Source organism: Neopelma chrysocephalum, unplaced genomic scaffold, assembly GCF_003984885.1.
Source record: "Neopelma chrysocephalum unplaced genomic scaffold, ASM398488v2 Primary Assembly neopelma1_78, whole genome shotgun sequence".
In the NCBI taxonomy this organism is placed as follows: domain Eukaryota; kingdom Metazoa; phylum Chordata; class Aves; order Passeriformes; family Pipridae; genus Neopelma; species Neopelma chrysocephalum.
The window spans coordinates 2,395,780-2,415,748 of record NW_020897739.1 but is presented as its reverse complement, the minus strand read 5'-3'; the positions used below and the strand labels follow the sequence as shown (position 1 = coordinate 2,415,748).

General features: G+C 46.8%; 1 protein-coding gene across 5 annotated transcripts in view; it reads left to right on the top strand.

The window, feature by feature from the left end:
• The window catches only part of NDNF (neuron derived neurotrophic factor), a 30,635-nt gene extending 11,973 nt beyond the window's left edge, over positions 1 to 18,662 (top strand). For all 5 annotated transcript variants that reach the window (XM_027689938.1, XM_027689939.1, XM_027689936.1 and 2 more), the window contains 3 exons: positions 14,453 to 14,641; positions 15,632 to 15,756; positions 16,601 to 18,662. In XM_027689938.1, coding sequence (XP_027545739.1) covers positions 14,453 to 14,641; positions 15,632 to 15,756; positions 16,601 to 17,991 — 1,705 coding nt within the window. In that variant the 3' untranslated portion in view covers positions 17,992 to 18,662. The remainder of the gene's footprint in view (positions 1 to 14,452; positions 14,642 to 15,631; positions 15,757 to 16,600) is intronic.
• Positions 18,663 to 19,969: the final 1,307 nt, after the last annotated feature.

Sequence of the window (19,969 nt, the reverse complement as noted above, 5' to 3'; positions counted from 1 at the left end):
GCTTGGTCGAGATGATGGAGTTATATCTGTGTAAAACTGGAAGAGGTGAGAGCGATTGGAGGGTGAATTCCCCCCTGGGTGGTTGACAGCGAGTGATTTATCACATTAGTGACCCTGGCAAGGCACTGCTGGCTTGTCCATAACCTGGTTTCCGTAAAAATAAGCGCTCAGGTGTTAGACATCATCAGCACCCTTGGCTGGGCTGTAAGAGGGAGCAGGGAAAAAAACTTTGTATTTCTGCTCAGCCTACTTTGAAAATCGCTGATTCTTAGCTATTTTAGGAATGGCATTTCAGATCGCTCCTTGTCGGGAATGCCTCATCCTGCCGGCCTCGCTCTCCTACCTCGTAGTTAAACACATACATACCTGGAAGAGGAGAGCTGCTGCAGTCAGCTTTCTAGTACCACTACAAGTCTCTGTGAGTACCTAATGTCTAGAATTTAAAAGCTGTTAATAGTTGAAGGAGGAGAGGACTTTTTAAAACACTGAGAGATTTTTACGTTCTACTCTGACCGTTAAAAATGTGATGAAGCTGAAATGTGCAGCAGTGCATCACACGTGGGGACTGTGTGGGTATATTCAGGCTCCTGTGCCGGTGTTTTGTCCTGTGGTGAGAAGAGAGATACCTTGTGGGCTTTCTGTGCCAGCAGAAAGAGCCCCTCTTCATTTTGAAAGGGCTTGGTAATACATCTGAAAAATTCCTTCTGTCTTGTCACCTTTTTGTGATGAGACTGTGGGTGCGTCAAGCTCTGTCTCTGCATGGCCCTGCACAGAAACCCCACTGATGTTTCTGATGTGTAGGGTGGGCACCTCAGCATGTCATCGCAGCCCTGCCAGCGGGATGACACAACACACGTGGGGACATGCCACGCTCTGTGGCACCCACGAGCAGATCCAGCTGCTCCCTGGCCTGAGCCACACCTGGCAGGCGGTGGCACACCCGTGACGTGCTGCTGGTGTTGCCGGCCAGCGGGTCACCTCCCGCCCCGGGCACCCCGGGGAAGGTCGGGGTTTGGTGGTCATATCACAGTTTCAGAGGGAATTTGAACACTGTGTGGGATGCTGGTCCCACAGAGATTAATATGGGCCCCTTTATTTAATTGTAAGAAGGCTGTCACGGAGGTGAGGCAGAGCTGTGCAGGATCGCCCCGCACGCCTGTGTTGTTGTGGACGGCGACTTCGGAAACGCCGAGGAAAAGCTTTTAGGTTTCCCCCAATGTTTATAAATACAATATGGTGCAAACTGTCAAGCAAGCTGTTCAAAATCACATAACGCCTGTGCTGCCTTCCCTGTTCGGCTCGAATGCCTTCACCACGTACTCCGTGTTCATCTGACGCTTAAAGCTCCCGGCACGCAGCTCCGACCCATCTGCCACGGCTTTTCCAGCACCCCTCTCCAGCTCCTGTGAGCTGGGCTGGGGACACAGTTGGTGCTGTAGCTCCACCTTGGGAGTCCCGAGCATCCTTCAGTGCCACGCTGCTCCCGGCCAGCTTGGCAAGAGCTCAGGCTGCCCCTGGAGCATCCTGGCTCATACGCCCAAACTGCTCGTATGGGCAGAAACACCGTCTTCGAGTCCCCTTCGTCCTCCTTAGAAGGTTTGCCCACCTTAGAAGTTCCCTGAAAATGAAGGGGTAAACCCCTTCCTGGTAGTTCCAGCCATGCTGTGGGCTTCTGCTCCCTGTCCTGTTCCTTCAGTAGGGCTGGATTGAGCCTGTTTGCCGGATGTTTCACTCTGAAGTGTGCCAGGGTCTTCTGCCTTAATATATATAAAAAGACAAGATGTTTATTAAACTCAGACCCTGCTTTTTCTTCTACAATTTATATCCCAAGAGGCTGGTGATAAACAGTTTATTAAAAAGAAATCCTGATTTATTTCTGCAAATGGTTACATTTCAAGCTGGTACCGAACGGTTTTGTAGGAGACCACCTTTTATGCTTCCCATGGCAGTTTAAAAGATTGCTAGAAAAATAATCCAGAATCTAAGTAGGTTTGGATAAAGGCAAGCCAGGACTGTACGTCAGGGTATGTGGTGCTTTTATGCAGCGAGGCGGCGGATTTTACCACAGAACATCTGGGTACTGGCTTCAGTTACAGCCCAGATTTTAGTGGGATAACAAGTCTTGTTTGGCTTCACGTTCATTTTGAAGTCACTAAACTTTATGTGAATAATAAAACTGTAAGCCCATTACTTCACTATTTTCAGGGGGCTGTTTCAGACCTCCTTTGGGGTCTCGCATCTTTCTAGAGCTGGTTTTATTTTGCCTTGCTAAGTGGGTATTTACCTTTTCAGCCCCTGGCCTGCTCTGGCAGGAGGCTGATTGACTAATTTGTACCGATGGACACACCAGGGATGGCGGGTTTCCATCCCACCCCGCAGAACGTGCACGTTTTCTGCATTAGGGGCAGCCTAATGAAAACTGCACATTCCTTGTGCAGAGCATTCAGAGGGCCTGGTGTTGTTCATATGGAGGACGATAGAGCTGCTCTGGGCTACCAGTTCAGCCACTTGTGAGAGCTAAAATAACGGGGGAGGTTTTGCTTTCCTTTTCTGTTTGATTATAAAATGCAGAGGAGAAGGGTGGACCTGACTGAAGGAGGGAAGGGCCTCCTCCCTCATGTAGGAAAACAAGTTTTCAAGCCCTTACGACAGGGTGCACATACTGGTGGGAATGCCCAGCTCCAGGGATGATAACCTCAACTAATAACATAAATGTTTGGAATATGAGTTTTGTGTTGTGAGAGTGTCCATGAGAGTGTACTGACATGCCATGAGACTGATGTTTACCTTGCTTACAGAGCTCCTGGTGCGATACCGAATGCTGCTGGTATCACTGGCTGTATGGGCAGGAATAAACTCGAAGAAGTCAGGATTATGTCAAATATCGTAGGTAAGACCAGTGAGAAGGGACTTAAGTACTGCTTGAGCTCTGCTAAATCATGAGTGGAGCAGTGAGTGAGCGAGCAATGCCTTGGAGAAAAGGCAGAGCGCAGAAGCTGCGTTCCCCACTCTGTTTTACATCGTGACTGAGATGTCCTTCTCTGACAAACACCCTCATTAGATCAAGCAGGGATAGTTTCTGCCTGAGAAAACGACTCAAGTAAGCCTAATGCTTATGGATGGGTGGAAGGAGCTTTGAAGACTGAGGAGATGTTATGTTTGAAAACTTTAACAAGATGTCATTAGGAGAGGAAGTATTTGCCCTTAGATTGGGAAACAGGTCAGGATAATAAATCATAACTCCAGGAGAATGTGCTTAAAGCTGGAAATACGTTAAGAGGGGGAGAGAGAGAGCAAATATTAAAAAGAAATTTGTTCTTTCAGAATTAATTTTCTCGTTTGCTGTATGCAAGGACACCCATGGAACAGGAGAAAGATAAATGTTAACACAGAGCTGTAACAGGAACCAGTCGAAAATCCCATGACTGTGTAGATGGCTTTGATTGCATCCCAGGGAGCGTGTCGGTCATGCAGGACACGTCAGAAACAGGCAGGGTGTTGTCTCTGTTCATATGTGAGGTAGCTGATACTCTGATTTCACCAAAAACGTGGTGGGGGACATTTTAGAGGGGGGGTTTTAAATGCCCTTCGAGTAATCAGCAACACGAGGGGTTTGAGAACCCAGCCCCAGTACATGACTGTTTCAATGAACAAAAATATACCTGATAAACCAGAAGGATGCAGGCAAATCCTGTGCTGAGCATCTTTCAGTGGGCTCTGTCCTCCCACCTGGGCAGGTAATGGCAGCATGTTCAGCATTTCTCACAGATTTCTCCAGAGCACTTGGGGTTGTTCGGGTTTGGCCTGAGCTGGGGCTGCTCTGGCTTCAGGGTAATTAAATTCAGTAGTTGCAGAGATGTTTGCTGCTGGTGTGACAGCTGAGATAAGAAGCAGTGGGTACTTACTGCAAGCACCTGGAAAACTGGGAACCAGAAGGCAATAATTTATCTTTCCTACTTCATTCCCCCCCTTGGTGGGTCCGGATATGAGGATATGAGCGCCCCTCCAGGGTGACCCTCACACGCTCACAACGGGACACACCTCTGAGGCCCACACCTCCCCTGGGACTTCCAGGGGAAAAGCATTGTTTGCCTAATTAAGCAAATTTATTTATTATTATTATTATTATTATTATTATTTAAGAAAATGTAACTTTGAAAGGGTTGAAACTTTATTGGGGAGTGAGAAAAATGATGCTTTTCACCTTTCTCACTTCTGACTTGCTCAGTACCAAAATAGAGCAGCGCTAGACCAGCCACTGCTGCATAGGGATCACAGGTTCTCCACACGCCTTTACAGGGATGATTAAACAGGGTGGAAGGCTTTTACAAAGCAGCCAGAATATCGTGGAGAAACGAGCCTTCTCTCTCTCCCTCTTGCTGCTTTGTTTAGGTGCAAGCAGATTTGCTGCTAATTTGTTTATACTCAAACAGTCTAAACGTGTCTCAGCGTTCTGAAACCCAGAAACTTGATGCAAATTAAGCAGTTTACAGATTGGGATGATGATGGTGCGGGAAAGCCAAGTGTCTCAGAGCTGCCAGCTGGTCTCTGGATGTGAAGAAAAACATCAGTGAGCAGCGTTAACGGTTTCTAGTCCCCATTCCTTCCTTTCCCTTGGCTACTAAATCTGTATTTAATTCCCCAGGGGCTTTCTCTCCTGGGTAAATATTACTTACTTGAGTATGATTTGTAGGGCTAATAGGATCTTATCCTTATTTGGGGAAGACCCCAGGGGCACTCTCAAACTGATTTTTCAGTAATGAGAAATAATGAATAAAAATCTAATAGTCCTAGGGGTTATTAAAGTTACAATTTTGCAGGGAAGATTTAATGTCAGTCAATTAAAACTTTTATAATCCTGTTATAGTACAATGGTTGGGAAAAAAAATAATACAAGGAAAAATAAGTAGGTTTTAAGACCCTCTTGCATCACGTGAACGTCTAACTTAATTTAATGTTTGAATTTTAAAGCAGGAGTCTAAGACGTCTCCTGCAAGTGTGTGATAGCAGGGTGGCAGGCTCAGGGAAAGAAATGTGCTGTGTTAATTTACAGAGCGCATTCTAATTCCCACTCATCTGAGAAAAAGCAGTTGCCAGGTGTTTATAAGAAAACCCAGGCAATTAGGCCTTTAACTTCAAAATGCATCGTAGTGAGATGTACTTCCAGTAGCCCAAAACATGCTCTGGCTTGACCTGTTGCTCATGGGGTTCATGACCAGTCCCACTTGGAACTATGGGTTTGTCATGGCTTTCTCCAGCCAGGGACTGAGTAGACCCCAGCTCGTGGCCCTTGGTGAAAAAGCACTTGAAAAAGCATTTGACTTGAATTTCAGAAAATTCCATTTTTTGAATTTACAGCTTTTTGGGTTTTACAATGAGGTAGTAACTGTGATGCTGAAATGACACTTTGTCCGTTAGCAGTAACTTTCCTCCAAGATTGTTGTAGCCATTTCCAGTCCCTAGTGAAGAGACATCCCCAGAAAAGGGTGCCCAGAAGGCAGTGCTGGATCCCACGCCACAGCTCTCGCCACATTTACCCCCTTTGGGAAAGGAAATGCCCTTGGCACGCATTTCAGTCATCTCTGAATGCAGAAATTCTTCTCTTGCCCCCCTTCTTCTCCCTTCTTTCCCCTGCTGTCAACTGAGGATGTATGGTTGCCATAAGAGGGCCTGAAGGTTTTGGGGCTGTTTGGATGTTCACTCACCCATGACAGTGTGACCTCCCCACCGTATGTGTTCCCCGGGCTTTTGTTGGCAGTAACCAGATGAAGGACTAACCTTTCGCCTGTCAGCCTGGACAAATAAACACTGGCCCAGCAGTGGAGTGGAGCTGAAACCAACCCTTTTGAAAACCTGATTTTTCACATCCCTTACCACAGCTCTGCTGTTGACCCTGGAAGGTTTGAAGCTCTGGCAGCACATCCCTTTGGAGCACCCATCTTTTTGCACTTGGGAAAGACTTCCCAGCTGGGTCATGCAGAGGTCCTCTGCTTAGAAAGCCAAAAAAGTGCTAGAAAGAAGGCTGAAGACTGGCAGCTCCCAAACAAGCTCCTGCCCTGCTTTGGTATGGCGGGCTGGTGGCTGGTGAGCTGTGGTGTCTTACAGCCTCTCCAGACAGGTGTGAGTGTCAGCTCTGACCAAGGCTCACGTGTGGCAGCAATTCCAATGCTTGTGCCTCTCCCTCTCCCGTCCATTTTGCCTTTTGGAGTCAAATCCTTGCTCAATCACATGGCTTATTAGTGCTGGAGAGGTTGAGCGATGCTGTGTGAGCAGCTGGGGGAGGTTGGGATTTTCTCTGGAGGCAGTGACCCGTGCTGGATCTCGGCGAGTTCTTGCTGCTGTAACTGTGGCTGAGATCTGCCAGCTCTAACACCCAACGTGCTGGTAGAACTATGTAAATATCAATAGCTGCAGCACCGCATTTGATACTTTCCATTTCCAAACACTTGGCAAATGTTTACATATTTCCAGCAGCCCTTTTCCAACTAGGGAAAATGAGACACAGCACCTGTGAATTACGGGGGTACATGACAAATCATTATGAGACAGCACCTTAATGGTTCATTAAGGACTTGTAGGGCCTAATATTTCCTTTGCATACCTTTAAAGCTGAAGGCAGATAGTATTAAAACTGAATTGAATTTTGGATAGTAAGTTCAATCAGAAAAATTTGGACTCTGATGATAATTAGGGAACGGGAAATTTTGGAGGATCACCTATCAATGTAACACGTATTACTGTGGTCATAATTAATATGTGTTGGTCTCTCCTCCCAAGTAACAACTGATAGGACGAATGGAAATGGCCTCAAGTGGTGCCAGAGGAGGTTTATATTGGACAGCAGGAAAAATTTCTTCATGGAAAGGGTTGTCAAGCACTGGAACGGGCTGCCCAGGGCAGCGGTGAAGTCACCATCCCTGGGGGTATTTAAAAGATGTGTCAATGTGGTGCTAAGGGACGGAGGTGGCTTAGTGGCAGTGCTGGGTTAGTGGTTGGACTCAATGATCTTAGGGGGCTTTTCCAACCTAATTCCCATGTGGGTTAGACTCTGAATTCAGTGGAAAAAGTCATCATTCCTTTGAAGTCAGCTGGGGATCTGGATTGCAGGATTCAGATGTAACTGAAAGTGACACAGGGATAAGATCGAAAAAATATAGGAGAGAACAGAATAAATTGTATTTTCTCCTGTCCCATACTTAGTTAACTAGGAATGTTCCTGGATTGAAAAAAACCCAGAATCCAACCTTACAGTTGCATTTGGTGCCAGATGCCTGCTACGGTTTCTGTTTGAGTTCCCATTGCTGTGTCTTTGCCCCAGGATATCGACTGTTACTGCAGGACACCATCCTGGTGGCAGCACAGGGATGCAGTCGCTTCCCCAGGGACTGGGGAATTGTCTCCTGGGCATGAGCACCATGGGTTGTTACTGCTGCTGCCTTGCTCTGCTCTTCCAGCTGCCAGAGGGCTTTCTGGAGAGCTGCTGCTGCTGTGCTCCACACTGTTGCAGACATGGCTGGTTGTTACTGGTGAGCCTGGGAGCGCTGAGAAATCCTCGGTGCTAAAACGGGAGGTATGGTAACATTGCAAGTGAGAGTTTCTGAGTAGCCCTTGCAGGAAAACTGTGTGTGTAGGGGTGGGAGGTGGGTGTGAATACTAATGCCCTGGGGCTGGCTGTGGCTTGTAATCCTATGGATGTGTGTGGTGGTGTTCCTGACCCCAAAGAAAACTGCGTGTCTGATGGAAGCTCTGGGAATTAGCCTCTGTGCACTTAACAGGGTTTCAGAGTAGTCAGCAGTATTCCCTTTTTTAATCACCTATCAAAAAGTGGAAGGGAAGAAGTGCTCAGGTGATTCCAGTGTGCTCATGGCACAGCTTTCCACAAAGTGTGAGTGCTCTGGTTGTTGCTGGAGCTACCTGAGGCTCGGCTTCCCTCTGCTCCTGCTCTGCAAGTCACTCTGGTGACCTGCAGCTCCCTGCCTGTCCCTGCCTCTCCCACAGCTCCCTGCCCTGCACCAGCCCCTTGTTTTCTCCCCTTTATCCAACACCTTGTTATCCATGAGCAGCCTCCAGGTGAGTGGTATTCCCCAGGCCCTAGGAATGGCTCAAACCACTTTAACTCCTCCGGTAGTTAATGCAGTAATGACTTTGGGTTTATGTTTTAAGCTCTTTCCAAAAGTCCTTCTGATTTCCAGCTGTAAGCCCTGGCGGTTTGAGGATGCGACAGCGGGATGCACGGACACCACTTCTGTCCCTGCTCTTTGTCACGCCCTGACTTTTCAGTCATCCCTGTCCCTCATGGGTTTTGGCAAGGGCTCTTGCTCATAGTGTCGTTCCGAAGTATTCCAGAGAAGCAGTGGGAAACTCTGTCCCAAATCCCAACATGCTGGTGTTGGTTGTAATTTGTAATTGTTCGTGTGTTCCTCCCTGCTAATCCCCTTGCTGAAATTCATTACGGAGACAGAGCAACGTACACCCGGAGAGCTGTGCTGAAGGCGGAATGACTTGGCCGGGGAAAGTAGCTATTGTTTTATGATTAAAGGAAGGGATTATATTGGGATTTCCTTGAACAAGGAAAGTCTCTGCCCTACTTTTATTGCTTGTAACAAGGGGATAATAATTACTCTCCATTATAAAACACCTCCAGCTCTTGCGATGAAAGATTTGTGGTAGGGCTGCGTGGCATTCCGGGTTGGTTATCTTAAACAGCCTGGAGTTGTGCAAACTAAAGATTTCTCTGCCTTGTTTCTCCAACTGGAGCTCAACCCCTGCTGAGACTTAGGAAAAAATTCCTCTTCTCTGAGTCTGACACGAGATTTTCCTCTGGAAGAGCCAGGACCAGTGACCTGTCCCCACTGTTGCCCTCTCCAGGAGCAACATCCAGCCACCTGGAGGTTTGGGAGGGTGAGCAGGTATGACAGTAAGGACACGGGAGTGGCCAAGGGAAGTGTGATTTGGGCAGGGGGAGGGCTGCCAGCTGGCTGCCACCCAGTGCTCCAGCACATCCCTTCTTCCCAAGCTGCTGCCATCCCTAGCAGGGACAGAACAACTGAGCATTGTCCCAGAGGCTGCTGAGGACTCGCTGTTTGTTTGCCTTTGACACTCGCTTGGGTCGAGGTGGCTGTGAAGGGGAGAAGTGCTGGTATGTGGTCTCCAACTGAAAAAAGGAAAACTATGAGGCATTTCCTCGAGTGTCCCAAATGGTATCTCCTGGCTCAGCTGGTGTTTGAAGCATCCAGCCACCACCAGCTCCAGGGTGACAATTTTGATGTAATCAGAGTTGGATCTGTTTCCACTAGAAGTGGAAAAATAAATAAGGCTCGGTTTAGAAACAAAATAGTCCATGTAAAATTTGATTTTTTGATACCGTATCTCCCTGAGTATTTTTGCTTTTCAACATGTCTAATTTGAGACAGCTCTGCATTTTACAATGATAGCCCTTCGGAGTTAACCTCTCCCCCAAGCTGTAGCTCCCTGCCACTGTTGTTCATTAAGGCTTGGTGGAAATGTACCCTTATTTCTTCATACCTTCTTATTTTCACATGCTTGGATTTTTTTTTCCTGTGTTACTGTGATTGCTTTGCTAAAACAATACTCCCAGCAAAGGAAAATCGTGGGTTGAATTGGAATTGCAAGAGGCAGTTGGTTAATCCACAGATTATTGACACGGTGGACCCTAAATGCTTCAAAGGCACCATTATAGTCCATCGTGTCCGTGCGGACTTAGGGAGCTTTAATCCACGGATTACAGGTCCACAAATGCTCCTACCCTCCCAGTTACAGCTGGTCCTGCTAACGGGAGCTGCCATGTCAAGCTGGCTGTGGCACTTCACAAAAATATTTGCCTTTAAAATCCACAGAGACAGCGATACACCCCTGCGCCCCTGTCAGGGCTGCATTCCTTGTCCCGAGCTCCAGGAGAGGTCCCACAGCCCTGCCTGGCCCGTGATTTTCCCCAGGCACGAGGCAGGAGCAGACAACAAGTTCTCAACAGTGCTGCTTTAAAAAAAAAGAAACCACAAAAAAGCCCAAATGAAAAGCGTACCAAACGTTTTCCAGATCCTTCAGGGAATAGTGAGCATTAAATGGCAGCCCTTCACTTTTCCCCTCTGCTCTCCCCCTAAACAAACAAACGGAGCAGCTCCCAGTAAATACTTCGGTTGCAAAGGCATTATTTTTTCTTGTTTGCACATTTAAAAATAACTAATTGTATTACAATCGAAATTGGTAGGTGCTTTTCAACCCCTCTGTTTCTCAGGTGATAACTGTGTGTGCTGAGGTGCGTGTATTTGTGTTATATATCGCTGGAAATGGAGTGTATAATGGAAAAGCTCGCTGCCTCTTTACTTGCAGCATTCCTATAATAAGTCAAAGAAGTCACACAGTGCCCTTTTATTTCCAAAGCTGGACTTAAATGGTGTCAATAAATCTGCAGGCTTATTATGAGATGCAGCATGGGTAATGTAAACAGCAAAAAAACCCAGCACCCCAGCACGCCAGAGTTTAAAAATAGGATGTAAGGAGGAAAAAAGTCAACCATCCGTATAATAAAAAAAGAGAAGAAATGCAACACAAAAGCACTGTGTCAGGCAGTGCCTTGAAATTATCCTCCCTAAATTACAGCCATGCACTTTCCAGTCTCTGTAATTAAACATGAGGGTTTGGTTATTCCAGACGAATTTGCTTCAGGTAAACCCAGATCTTTTTTGTTTTGCTGTTGTAAATCCTTTACAGGTCTCTGTGAACTACAGACAGTGGAGGGGTAAAGCAAATGATTTCCATAGATGAAGGCAGTTGAAGATGGCTTTAAATAAAACTGGCCTTGCACGTGGTGAATCCAGGACTCTTGCTCCCTTTTTATGGAGCGTGGGTATATTCAGGGACAGTCGTGCTTGGGGCAGTCAGAAAGTATTGTAGTCTTGAGCAGTGAAATCAAAAGTGGGGTGATTTAATCTGCCCTCGAGGCCTCCTGTTTCTGTCTTTGGTTGAGGATGTGCCCACCCCAGTGATCCTGCAGCCTGTGGAAAAAGCCTGTGAGGTGCTGCCATGGCTCTGGCTAATTTGTCGCTCGACTCAGAACCTGAGCCGGCTGCAAATCCCGTTATCCCCTCCTCTTCTGCTTATAATTGGAGTTTACCTAGAGATTTGCAGGCCTTTCGTGCAGATGAAGTTTGTTATGCAGAGGTCTTAAAGGCAAGACAGAGGGCTGTGTAGGGCTTGTGGAGGTGGGATTTTGGAAAAGTCGGGTAAGGCTCGCTGCCTGAGTGGAAATTTTTAAAAAATAGGAATTCATTGTAATCATCATAAACACTGTGATCTGATTTAGCAATAACTTTCATGTACGTGCCTTTAACTGGAATTTATAAAATGGCCAGGCTGATTCTATGTGGAAGAAGGAAAAAAAACCACAAGCCTCTGCCAAGGTGGTAAATTCTGAAGTGTTTAAAATAACTCATATCCCAATGTACAGCATGTATTTTTCATCATCTGTTGATCTACTTAGGTAAATACATCCAGGTTTATTAAGCAAACCTCTCCTGAGGTGTGGCTGTTGCTGCCGGAGTGTTTGTGTAGCCCAGGAGCTGCTCACCTGGAGACAGGACTGCCGCATTCCAGGTGAAAATCCAAGGAAACCCTGGCCACCTGCCCTGGGTTCCATGTTCCAGTGGTCTACAGGCAACACTGGGTGGCCTTGTCCATTGGGAGAGGAGATGGGGACCCCCTGGATGCTCCCTGCTCATAGTCTGGCTCCCCGGAGTGGGTCAATCCGCGGGACTTTTCCCTCTGGAGTTAAAGCTCAGTTTAGAGAGAGAGTTTGGGAAAAAAGCGAGAGGTAAAGATGGGCCATTAGAGGGCACTTTTGCAATCCTGGAGAAGGAAAACGGTGCTTATTATTTCACTTAGGACTGTTTATTTTGGCACTCTCTTAAATTCAGTGATAAACAGCAGGCAAATCCCTCCAGTCAGCAGGAATATATCAATAAAATATTGACTCGGAGTTTAAAAGAAAAGAAAACAAGATGAGCTTGTAGAAAAGGGAATAAAAGGCATTTAAGGAGGTGGCACAGTCTAGAGAGCAAAAAAAATCACACAACATATTTCACATAATTTGTGTGGCTTAGCAGTGCAGTGCTTGGGCCTCAGCTTGTACCTGGCTTCTGATAACAAATCTAAGGCAAGAAAATCATTTGATGGAAGTTTCTGAGGGCTTGGGGGGTAGAGCAGGAATTCACAGGCTCACATCTCGCAAGTGCATTTTCTGAGGTGTTTCCAGGTATTTCGGTGTGGGATGGGCGGGGATCACAGAACTAACCTTGATGTGTCTCCTCGTGGTTACTTTTAAGCCAAAGTGCTGTTACAATTAGATAAAGGAATCAGAGGCAAATTTGTACCTCGTGGCTGCTCTGTGGCTGGTAATGGGGACAGAAACAGCGTTTATGGGAGTTTTTTGAGCGCATTAACTGGTGAAATTATTTAAGAAGTGAAGCTTAGCCTGTAATCAGAATGGTTTATTTTAACAGAGGTTACATTGCAGCGGGACTGACTATGGGAATACACAAGGTTGCAATTTTGGGGGGTTCACATGGAGGACGCTGTCTGCAGAAAGCGGCAGAGTTTCTTACCTAACCAAATAATCTGCTCTAAATGTTGTGATTAAGTTGGAAAGAATTTCTTCCCTGTTGGCCAACGATAACACTCGAAAAATCAATAAACAGCATGTTAGAGCACACGAAACTCATCCTGCTTTGTGTGAGAGGAGGTTTCTGCTGACTCCTGTGACTCGAGTCAGCAAGTATTTTGGATCTTTGCTCCAAAAGGTCAAATGCCATTGAGTTTTCTGATAAGTATCAACACTTCAGTCTGAATTCGAGGAAATATGTCTGTTGTCATCAAGAGCTGGTTGGGATAAAATTTGACAAATGCTGGGAAAGCTAAATCAGCATTTAACTATAAGTAGCTCACCACTTGGGGGCTCACAGGGGGCTCTCCCTGCCCACCTGAGACGTGATTCTGGGAGAAGCTTTTGCTTTCATCTTTCCATGGTGTTCCACTCAGGGAGGGGAGGATCTGGCTGCAGATACAGGAATATGTGTCAGACCAGGGAGGGAGAAGGCTGAGGAGGGCATGAGTGAAAGGAGGGGAAGATAAAATTGCATCCCATGAGAGAATGTTTAGGATGCGCCATTTGTGGCTTACGGATGCTTTGGAATTTGCTCCATGTTTTCTCTTCCCTCTTGCATCACCAGTTTCAATGGGAAAATAGATGGAGGGCAGGGACTGAGCTGGACTGCAGGAGCTGGAAAAACCAGTAGAAAGCAGGGCAAGAATCAGCTGAGATAACGGGGCCAGAGACAGTGGAGGGCAGGGAAGGGGGGGTGTAGAAGGGGTGAGCTGGGGGGATCTGTGCGTTGGTGGAAGGAACAAGGAGCTTTATGTTTGCTATTTTTGCATAAAATATTAAAGAAAGATCAAGTGTGTGTGTGTGGGGGAACCCCAATCTCAGCAGTAGAGTTGATCTTAAAGTTAAAAAGAAAGGGTTTGTTATAAAGTCATAGTTACCTTACAGGAGCAGTGTTTGACTGCACATTCAGCCAAGGGACAAGATAAAACTGTTCCTGCCAGCTCAGCTTTTTACCATGTTTCTCCCCAAAGCCAGTGCTAACACAGTTGAGGTGAAGACCTAAACCTCCATTTCCCCTCCCCCCAATTTAAAAAAAAGGTTATCATTTAGCAATTTAAACTTGATATACTCGTACCAAAAATGGATTGTTTCCGCCCCCTACTTCCCCCATACCAAAACCATTATGTATGAGATCATCTGCTGTACTGAAAGGAGATTTCCAGCCTGTCCCACTGTATGTGTTTGGGTAGTCATTACTGACCTACTTGTAGACATAATAATGAAAGGCTGAGATTATGAATTATTATGCCTAATTTGTTAAGGATTCTCTGCTTTTGTGTTTTGCAATTCCCATCAGGCTTGAGGATTAAGCCCTGCTGAATTGCATGCTAATACCAATGTGCTTTGAATATGTGTGGGTTTATATCACATGTTTTCCTAATTCACTATTTTTGTAAAGAACAACTTCCCTGGAAGTATTTACTTTCCAAAGGATTGTTGGAAGCCCAACCAAAATCTCCTAAGGAGAGCGAGGCCGATGTCCCCTCCATCTGCTCTGTGCTGGCTTTAGCTCCCAAGTCCAGCAAGCTCTGTCTCTGCTGTGGCAAAACATCAAACTGTGGCTCTACCAAAGTATGTGGAAGGCTTTTGGTAATGACAGGGAGAGAGAAACATTTGAAAGCAGTGCATGGGCTTGCTTTCAGTTGCAGTTCAAGGTGGAAGGTGCCTGCAAAAGCGCATATGATGTTGTTACAGGGACGCCCACGTTTCAGCAGGGAATCAGCTGCACGTGGTGCCCCCCTCCTGAGGTGGGATTCCCTGTCTTTGCTGTAGGATGCTCCTGCTGCACTGCCCGCTGCTGTTGCTGCTGCTGCCACTGGGCTCCAGGCCCCAGAAGTTCCCGACCAGGGATGAGGAGCTGTTCCAAATGCAGATCCGGGACAAAGCGTTTTTTCACGATACGTCCGTCATCCCGGATGGAGCGGAAATCAGCAGCTACCTGTTCCGAGACACCCCTAAAAGGTATCTCTGCCTGGCTCAAGGGAGGAGGTCGTACTTTGGAGATAGTAGCTCTGTTTGCTGAAATAAAAGTTGGACCCAAACCAGAGAAATACAAATGCCAGTGTTCTGTTTGGTGAAGTAAGTAACTATGCGAGTTTCCATCCAATCTGGCCTCCCCAGCTGAGGGCCTGTCCAATTTATTTGATTTCTGGGATAAGCCCAGAGCTCCCACAGACCGCAGAATTTCCCTGAAGTGGGGCCACTAACCGTGTCTGGAGGCAAAGGGAGCGGGAAGGAAATTAGAAACTACAGGCTTAGCCCACCACACTTGTCTTTCTTCATTATTTCATATTGAACTTTAAAGTAGCAGTGTAAGGCAGTCTGGTCTGAACTCCCCACTTCCAGAAAAAACTGAGGTTAGACTGGGGAAGAACCTGAGGCTCCAAAGAATTCAGGGAAGAGCAGCATTACCATCACATCACATTTCTCCTCCAGCCTTCATGGGTGAGAAATACTTTACAATAGATGATGTTTAGAGCTTGTGGGGATGTGGGAGGGCAGCTGGATGTGTCTGTGTCTATATGTGCTTCTAGGGCCCTTCCCTGGACATAGCATAAACATGTGTCCTGCTTTGAAGAGCACATCCCTAAATTCCATGAGAGATCCCATTTCCCTCATTTATACCTTTGTGACTATTTACACCGTACACAGTTAGTGTAGGGGTAAAAAATGAAGCTGGTGGAGGGGAGGACAGGAGAGGGCAGAAGCCCCTCTGCTGTGTCTTGACAAGGAAGTGTGAACTGTACCCCGGTGTCTGAGTGGGAGGACTCTCCTCACCTCCTTAGCTCTCACCTGCCAGCCTTCCCACATTCCCTCTGCACACACTTGCCTGTCAGTAACACTGTTGACTCCATTGTCCTGCCAGGACCATCCTTGATCATGTCAGGTCGGTCCCTGCCAGTTGGCTGCCATCAGGAGTTACTGACATGTGGTCTGTTAACCTTCCCCTAGGTATTTCTTTGTGGTTGAAGAGGACAACACTCCCTTAGCAGTGACTGTGACACCCTGTGATGCCCCCCTGGAGTGGAAACTGAGTGTGCAAGAGCTCCCAGAGGAAGCCAGTGGAGAAGGTTCAGGTAACAAACCACGAGTGATTTTCCCTGTGCCTCACAGACCTGCTTTTCTCCTGGATTTGAGGTTCCTCAAACACTGAGTGTCACAGCAGGCCCATCTTTATGATCTCCTGCTATTTGGATCTTCAGCCCCAGTCCTGCTGTTGTGCAGGAAACAGGCAGGAGGCAGCAACATGACAGGGAAAAGGGCTACAAAAAATAAAAGGAAAAGCTGAGGTCACAGAGGGCACTGGGTTTCCTGGGGGCTTTGCTGTGAGCTGTGTACACAAGGTAAGAACTGGAGAGACAGGGCTGGGGTTGCAGCAGGGCTGAGCTCACCCCTTTAAAGGGGGTAGAGCTGGAACCAGGTAACTGCTGCTCAGGAGAGAAAAGGGCTTTGGCTTCTAGAGCCTCTCAACACGAGTGCTAAGCTGTCATACACACCACATGGGAGGGTACACACACCTTTGGTCCCCACTGTATTTAGCAACAAAATTTTAGCCTGACTTAGAGGGCCAAAGTCAAGGCCCAACAACCAGACACAGGCAGGTGAGTCAGTTCTCCCTGGGGAACTGTGTGGCATCTCCAGGTGGGGTGCCTGATATTCCTATGGATATACCATTCATGAGACTCTGCTAATACTGGCCAGGTAGAATTTCTATTGCGTTTGGTTTTAACCTGAGTGCCAAACTAATTTGCCCCTCTGATTTGACAGAAGTATTGATTACATCTTCCTCAGAAGACAAAACCTTCCTTTTCATCTCACATTTGTGTTGTATGTAGTAAAATGTAGGTGTCTGTTAGAGTTTCATTTTCTCATATTCGCAGAGTGTGTCTGTACGGATGTTCTTCTTTGCTTGTAACGCAGGTGACCCAGAGCCTCTTGAGCAACAGAAACAGCAGATTACCAGTGAGGAAGGCACAGAGCTCTTCTCTTACAAAGGCAACGACGTGGAGTACTTTGTGTCCTCTAGTTCCCCATCTGGGCTGTACCAACTAGATCTGCTGTCCACAGAGAAGGACACCCATTTTAAAGTGTATGCAACCACCACTCCGGAGTCGGACCAACCTTATCCGGAATTACCTTACGATCCCAGAATCGATGTCACCTCCCTGGGACGTACAACGGTGACCCTGGCGTGGAAACCAAGTCCCACTGCCTCCCTACTGAAACAGCCAATCCAGTACTGCATAGTCATCAACAAAGAGCACAACTTCAAAAGCCTCTGCGCTGTGGAAGCCAAGCTCAGCTCTGACGACGCCTTCATGATGGCTCCAAAGCCAGGCCTGGATTTCAGTCCGTTTGACTTTGCCCATTTTGGCTTCCCTGTGGACAACAACTCCGGCAAAGAACGGGGTTTCCTGAAACCATCCAAGTTTGGGCGGCAAACATCCTCCAAGCCCAGGGTTGACCTACATAAAGTTTGTATCGGGAACAAGAACATCTTCACCGTGTCTGACCTGAAGCCCGACACGCAGTACTACTTTGACATGTTCGCGGTGAACACCAACACCAACATGAGCACCGCGTACGTCGGCACCTTCGCTAGGACCAAGGAGGAAGCCAAGCAGAAAACAGTCGAGCTGAAGGACGGCAAAGTTACAGATGTTTTCATCAAGAGAAAGGGAGCCAAGTTCCTGCGGTTTGCCCCCGTTTCATCCCACCAAAAAGTCACCTTCTCCGTTCATTCGTGCCTGGATGCTGTTCAGATCCAAGTGAGAAGAGATGGAAAACTTCTTTTGTCTCAAAGCGTGGAGGGCGTGCGGCAGTTCCAGCTTCGGGGAAAAGCGAAAGCGAAATATCTCATTAGGCTGAAAGGAAGCAAGAAAGGTGCTTCCATGCTGAAGATCCTGGCTACAACGAGGCCCAACAAGCAGTCTTTTCCTTCTCTCCCAGAAGACACGCGGATCAAAGCCTTTGACAAGCTCCGCACGTGCTCATCGGTCACGGTGGCCTGGCTGGGCACGCAGGAAAGGAACAAGTTCTGCATCTACAAGAGGGAAGTGGATGACAACTACAACGAAGAGCAGAAGAAAAGGGAGCAGAACCAGTGCTTGGGTCCAGACACGAGGAAGAAATCGGACAAGGTTCTCTGTAAATACTTCCACAGCCAGAACATCCAGAAAGCAGTGACCACAGAGACAATCAGGGGCCTGCAGCCTGGCAAGTCCTACCTGCTGGATGTTTACGTGATAGGGCATGGGGGGCACTCTGTGAAATACCAGAGCAAATTGGTGAAAACAAGGAAGTTCTGTTAGTGCCCCGTACATAGAAATGTATGGAACTCCGGACTGAGCGTTATCCTACTTCCAAGTATACGGATCGACTACTTGCACAGCTGAGAAGTTGTGAGCTGTATTTGTACTGTGTAGAAAAGATATCAACTTGTATATTTATGTTTACATAAGTAATTGTTTGGAGGAACTGAGGCTGGTGCTCTCTGGCAGCACCTGGCAGTGGTGTTATCATGTGTCCAGTGGCCCACATGTGATGCTCAGTAGATTTCCAAGGTAGCAGGAGACCTCGGAGGGACTGGCACGCCTTTGCTTCCATATTGCATGAACTGCTTCTAAATTATTTTATACTTAATAAGGCTGAGATCCATCATCTGTCCACCTTGTTACTCACACACAGAACTCACAGACGTACACCCTTTCTCTCAGTGTAGGCGGTAGGGTTTCTGTAAATTATTTTATAGAGTCTTGTTTTAAATGTTTATGTTTCTATGATTGTAAACTATTAAAATCTCCCCCCCCCAATAAAATACAGATCTAAACTAAGTATTAACTGGGCTGCACATGAAGCAGTTTCATTGCTAATGTAAATTCTTACCTAGCTGATTTCCATGTTTAAATACTGTATGTATTTCATGTACAAAGTTGCCATAACGTTATATTCCTGTACATAAAATTAAAAATATTAGATTATATATTGTTTCTTCCTTTCCTTTTCTATTGGTATTTCTATTGTGTAGATTTCTGTAAGATACTGGATTTCTGGATCTCAGATTTTCTAAATTTTCTCATTTGTTTTTCCATGCCACCTTCGTTGACTCAAGAACTTGTAGGGAGCTGCTTAATGGAAAACACACTTCAGGGAAGGAACTAGCCTAGCCCCATTTCAAGAAGCTCAGAGCAGGATACACACTGCCCCAGTCCCAGAATTAAGGTACAGGTCAGGGCCTCAGGACAGGTAACAGACTTTTTCCCTTGATCCCATCATATGTGTCAGTCTGCAGCACCCAGGCAGTGCATGTCAGGGCTTTATTCAAAGGTGGTCTCTGTTTCTCCACATGTATCTTCAGAGCCCTGAGGGGGCTGTAAGTGCTAAAGGCACAGCAGTGAGATGTTTTATGGACAGGCACCTAAGGAAGAAACAGAGGTATGAGGGGAAGGGACCAAAATCTGTGTCAAGGCTGAAAGCAAATTCCTCTTAGGCTGCTCAACAGGGAAAATGAGACCTCTCCTTCCCTGCAGAGGTGAGCTCCAGTTTTCCATGGCCCCATAGTGGTGAGCTCTGGAGGTTTTCCCCTCTGCTACCCCCAGCTCGTTTCAGTTTGCAGACTGGTGGGTGGCAGTAGGGTTTCGTGGCTGCACAGGCTCCTGTGCCATCCCACAGCTGCAGTTTGTTGTGATTCTGCCAAGAAACCAGGGGCAGATACCAGAGGAAGGCTGATCAGAAGATGCCTGCTGTGTTTAATGTGATTAAATAACAAACCTAATAATTGAAGTTTAGATTTCTCTGGAGATGGTCTCCTCATTTGAAAACATCTCTCTGATTTGTTAAAGGTGCTGCTTCAGCAACACACTCTTGCTAGATTACTGTGCCAGGGTGTATTTGAGCAGTAGGTAAATAGAGCTGGGAATCCTCAAGAACGGGACTGTGGTACCAAGGTTAGAGCACCAGCTGCCAGGGAGACACCTTCCCTACACTTCACTGCCCAAAAAAACTACTGAATTCCTAAGCTTACATTTTTTTTAAGCATTTCTCTATTTACTGCTGCCAGTTGTGTGGGGAACAGCACCCCTTCCATTGGCCTATTATGATGTTTACTTGGAAACATATGTGTTACCACAATCCAGCTCGATTTGTTCCCTTTAGCCAGATTTCTCTGTTTGGATATTCATCCAGCTCACTTGGCTTTTCTGCCTGCTTTAGCCCCTTATGTTTGCAGCATGTCACAAAATTAAAGAACTCCCCCAGATGCGTGCATCTTCTATTTCTGAGCACTGTGTT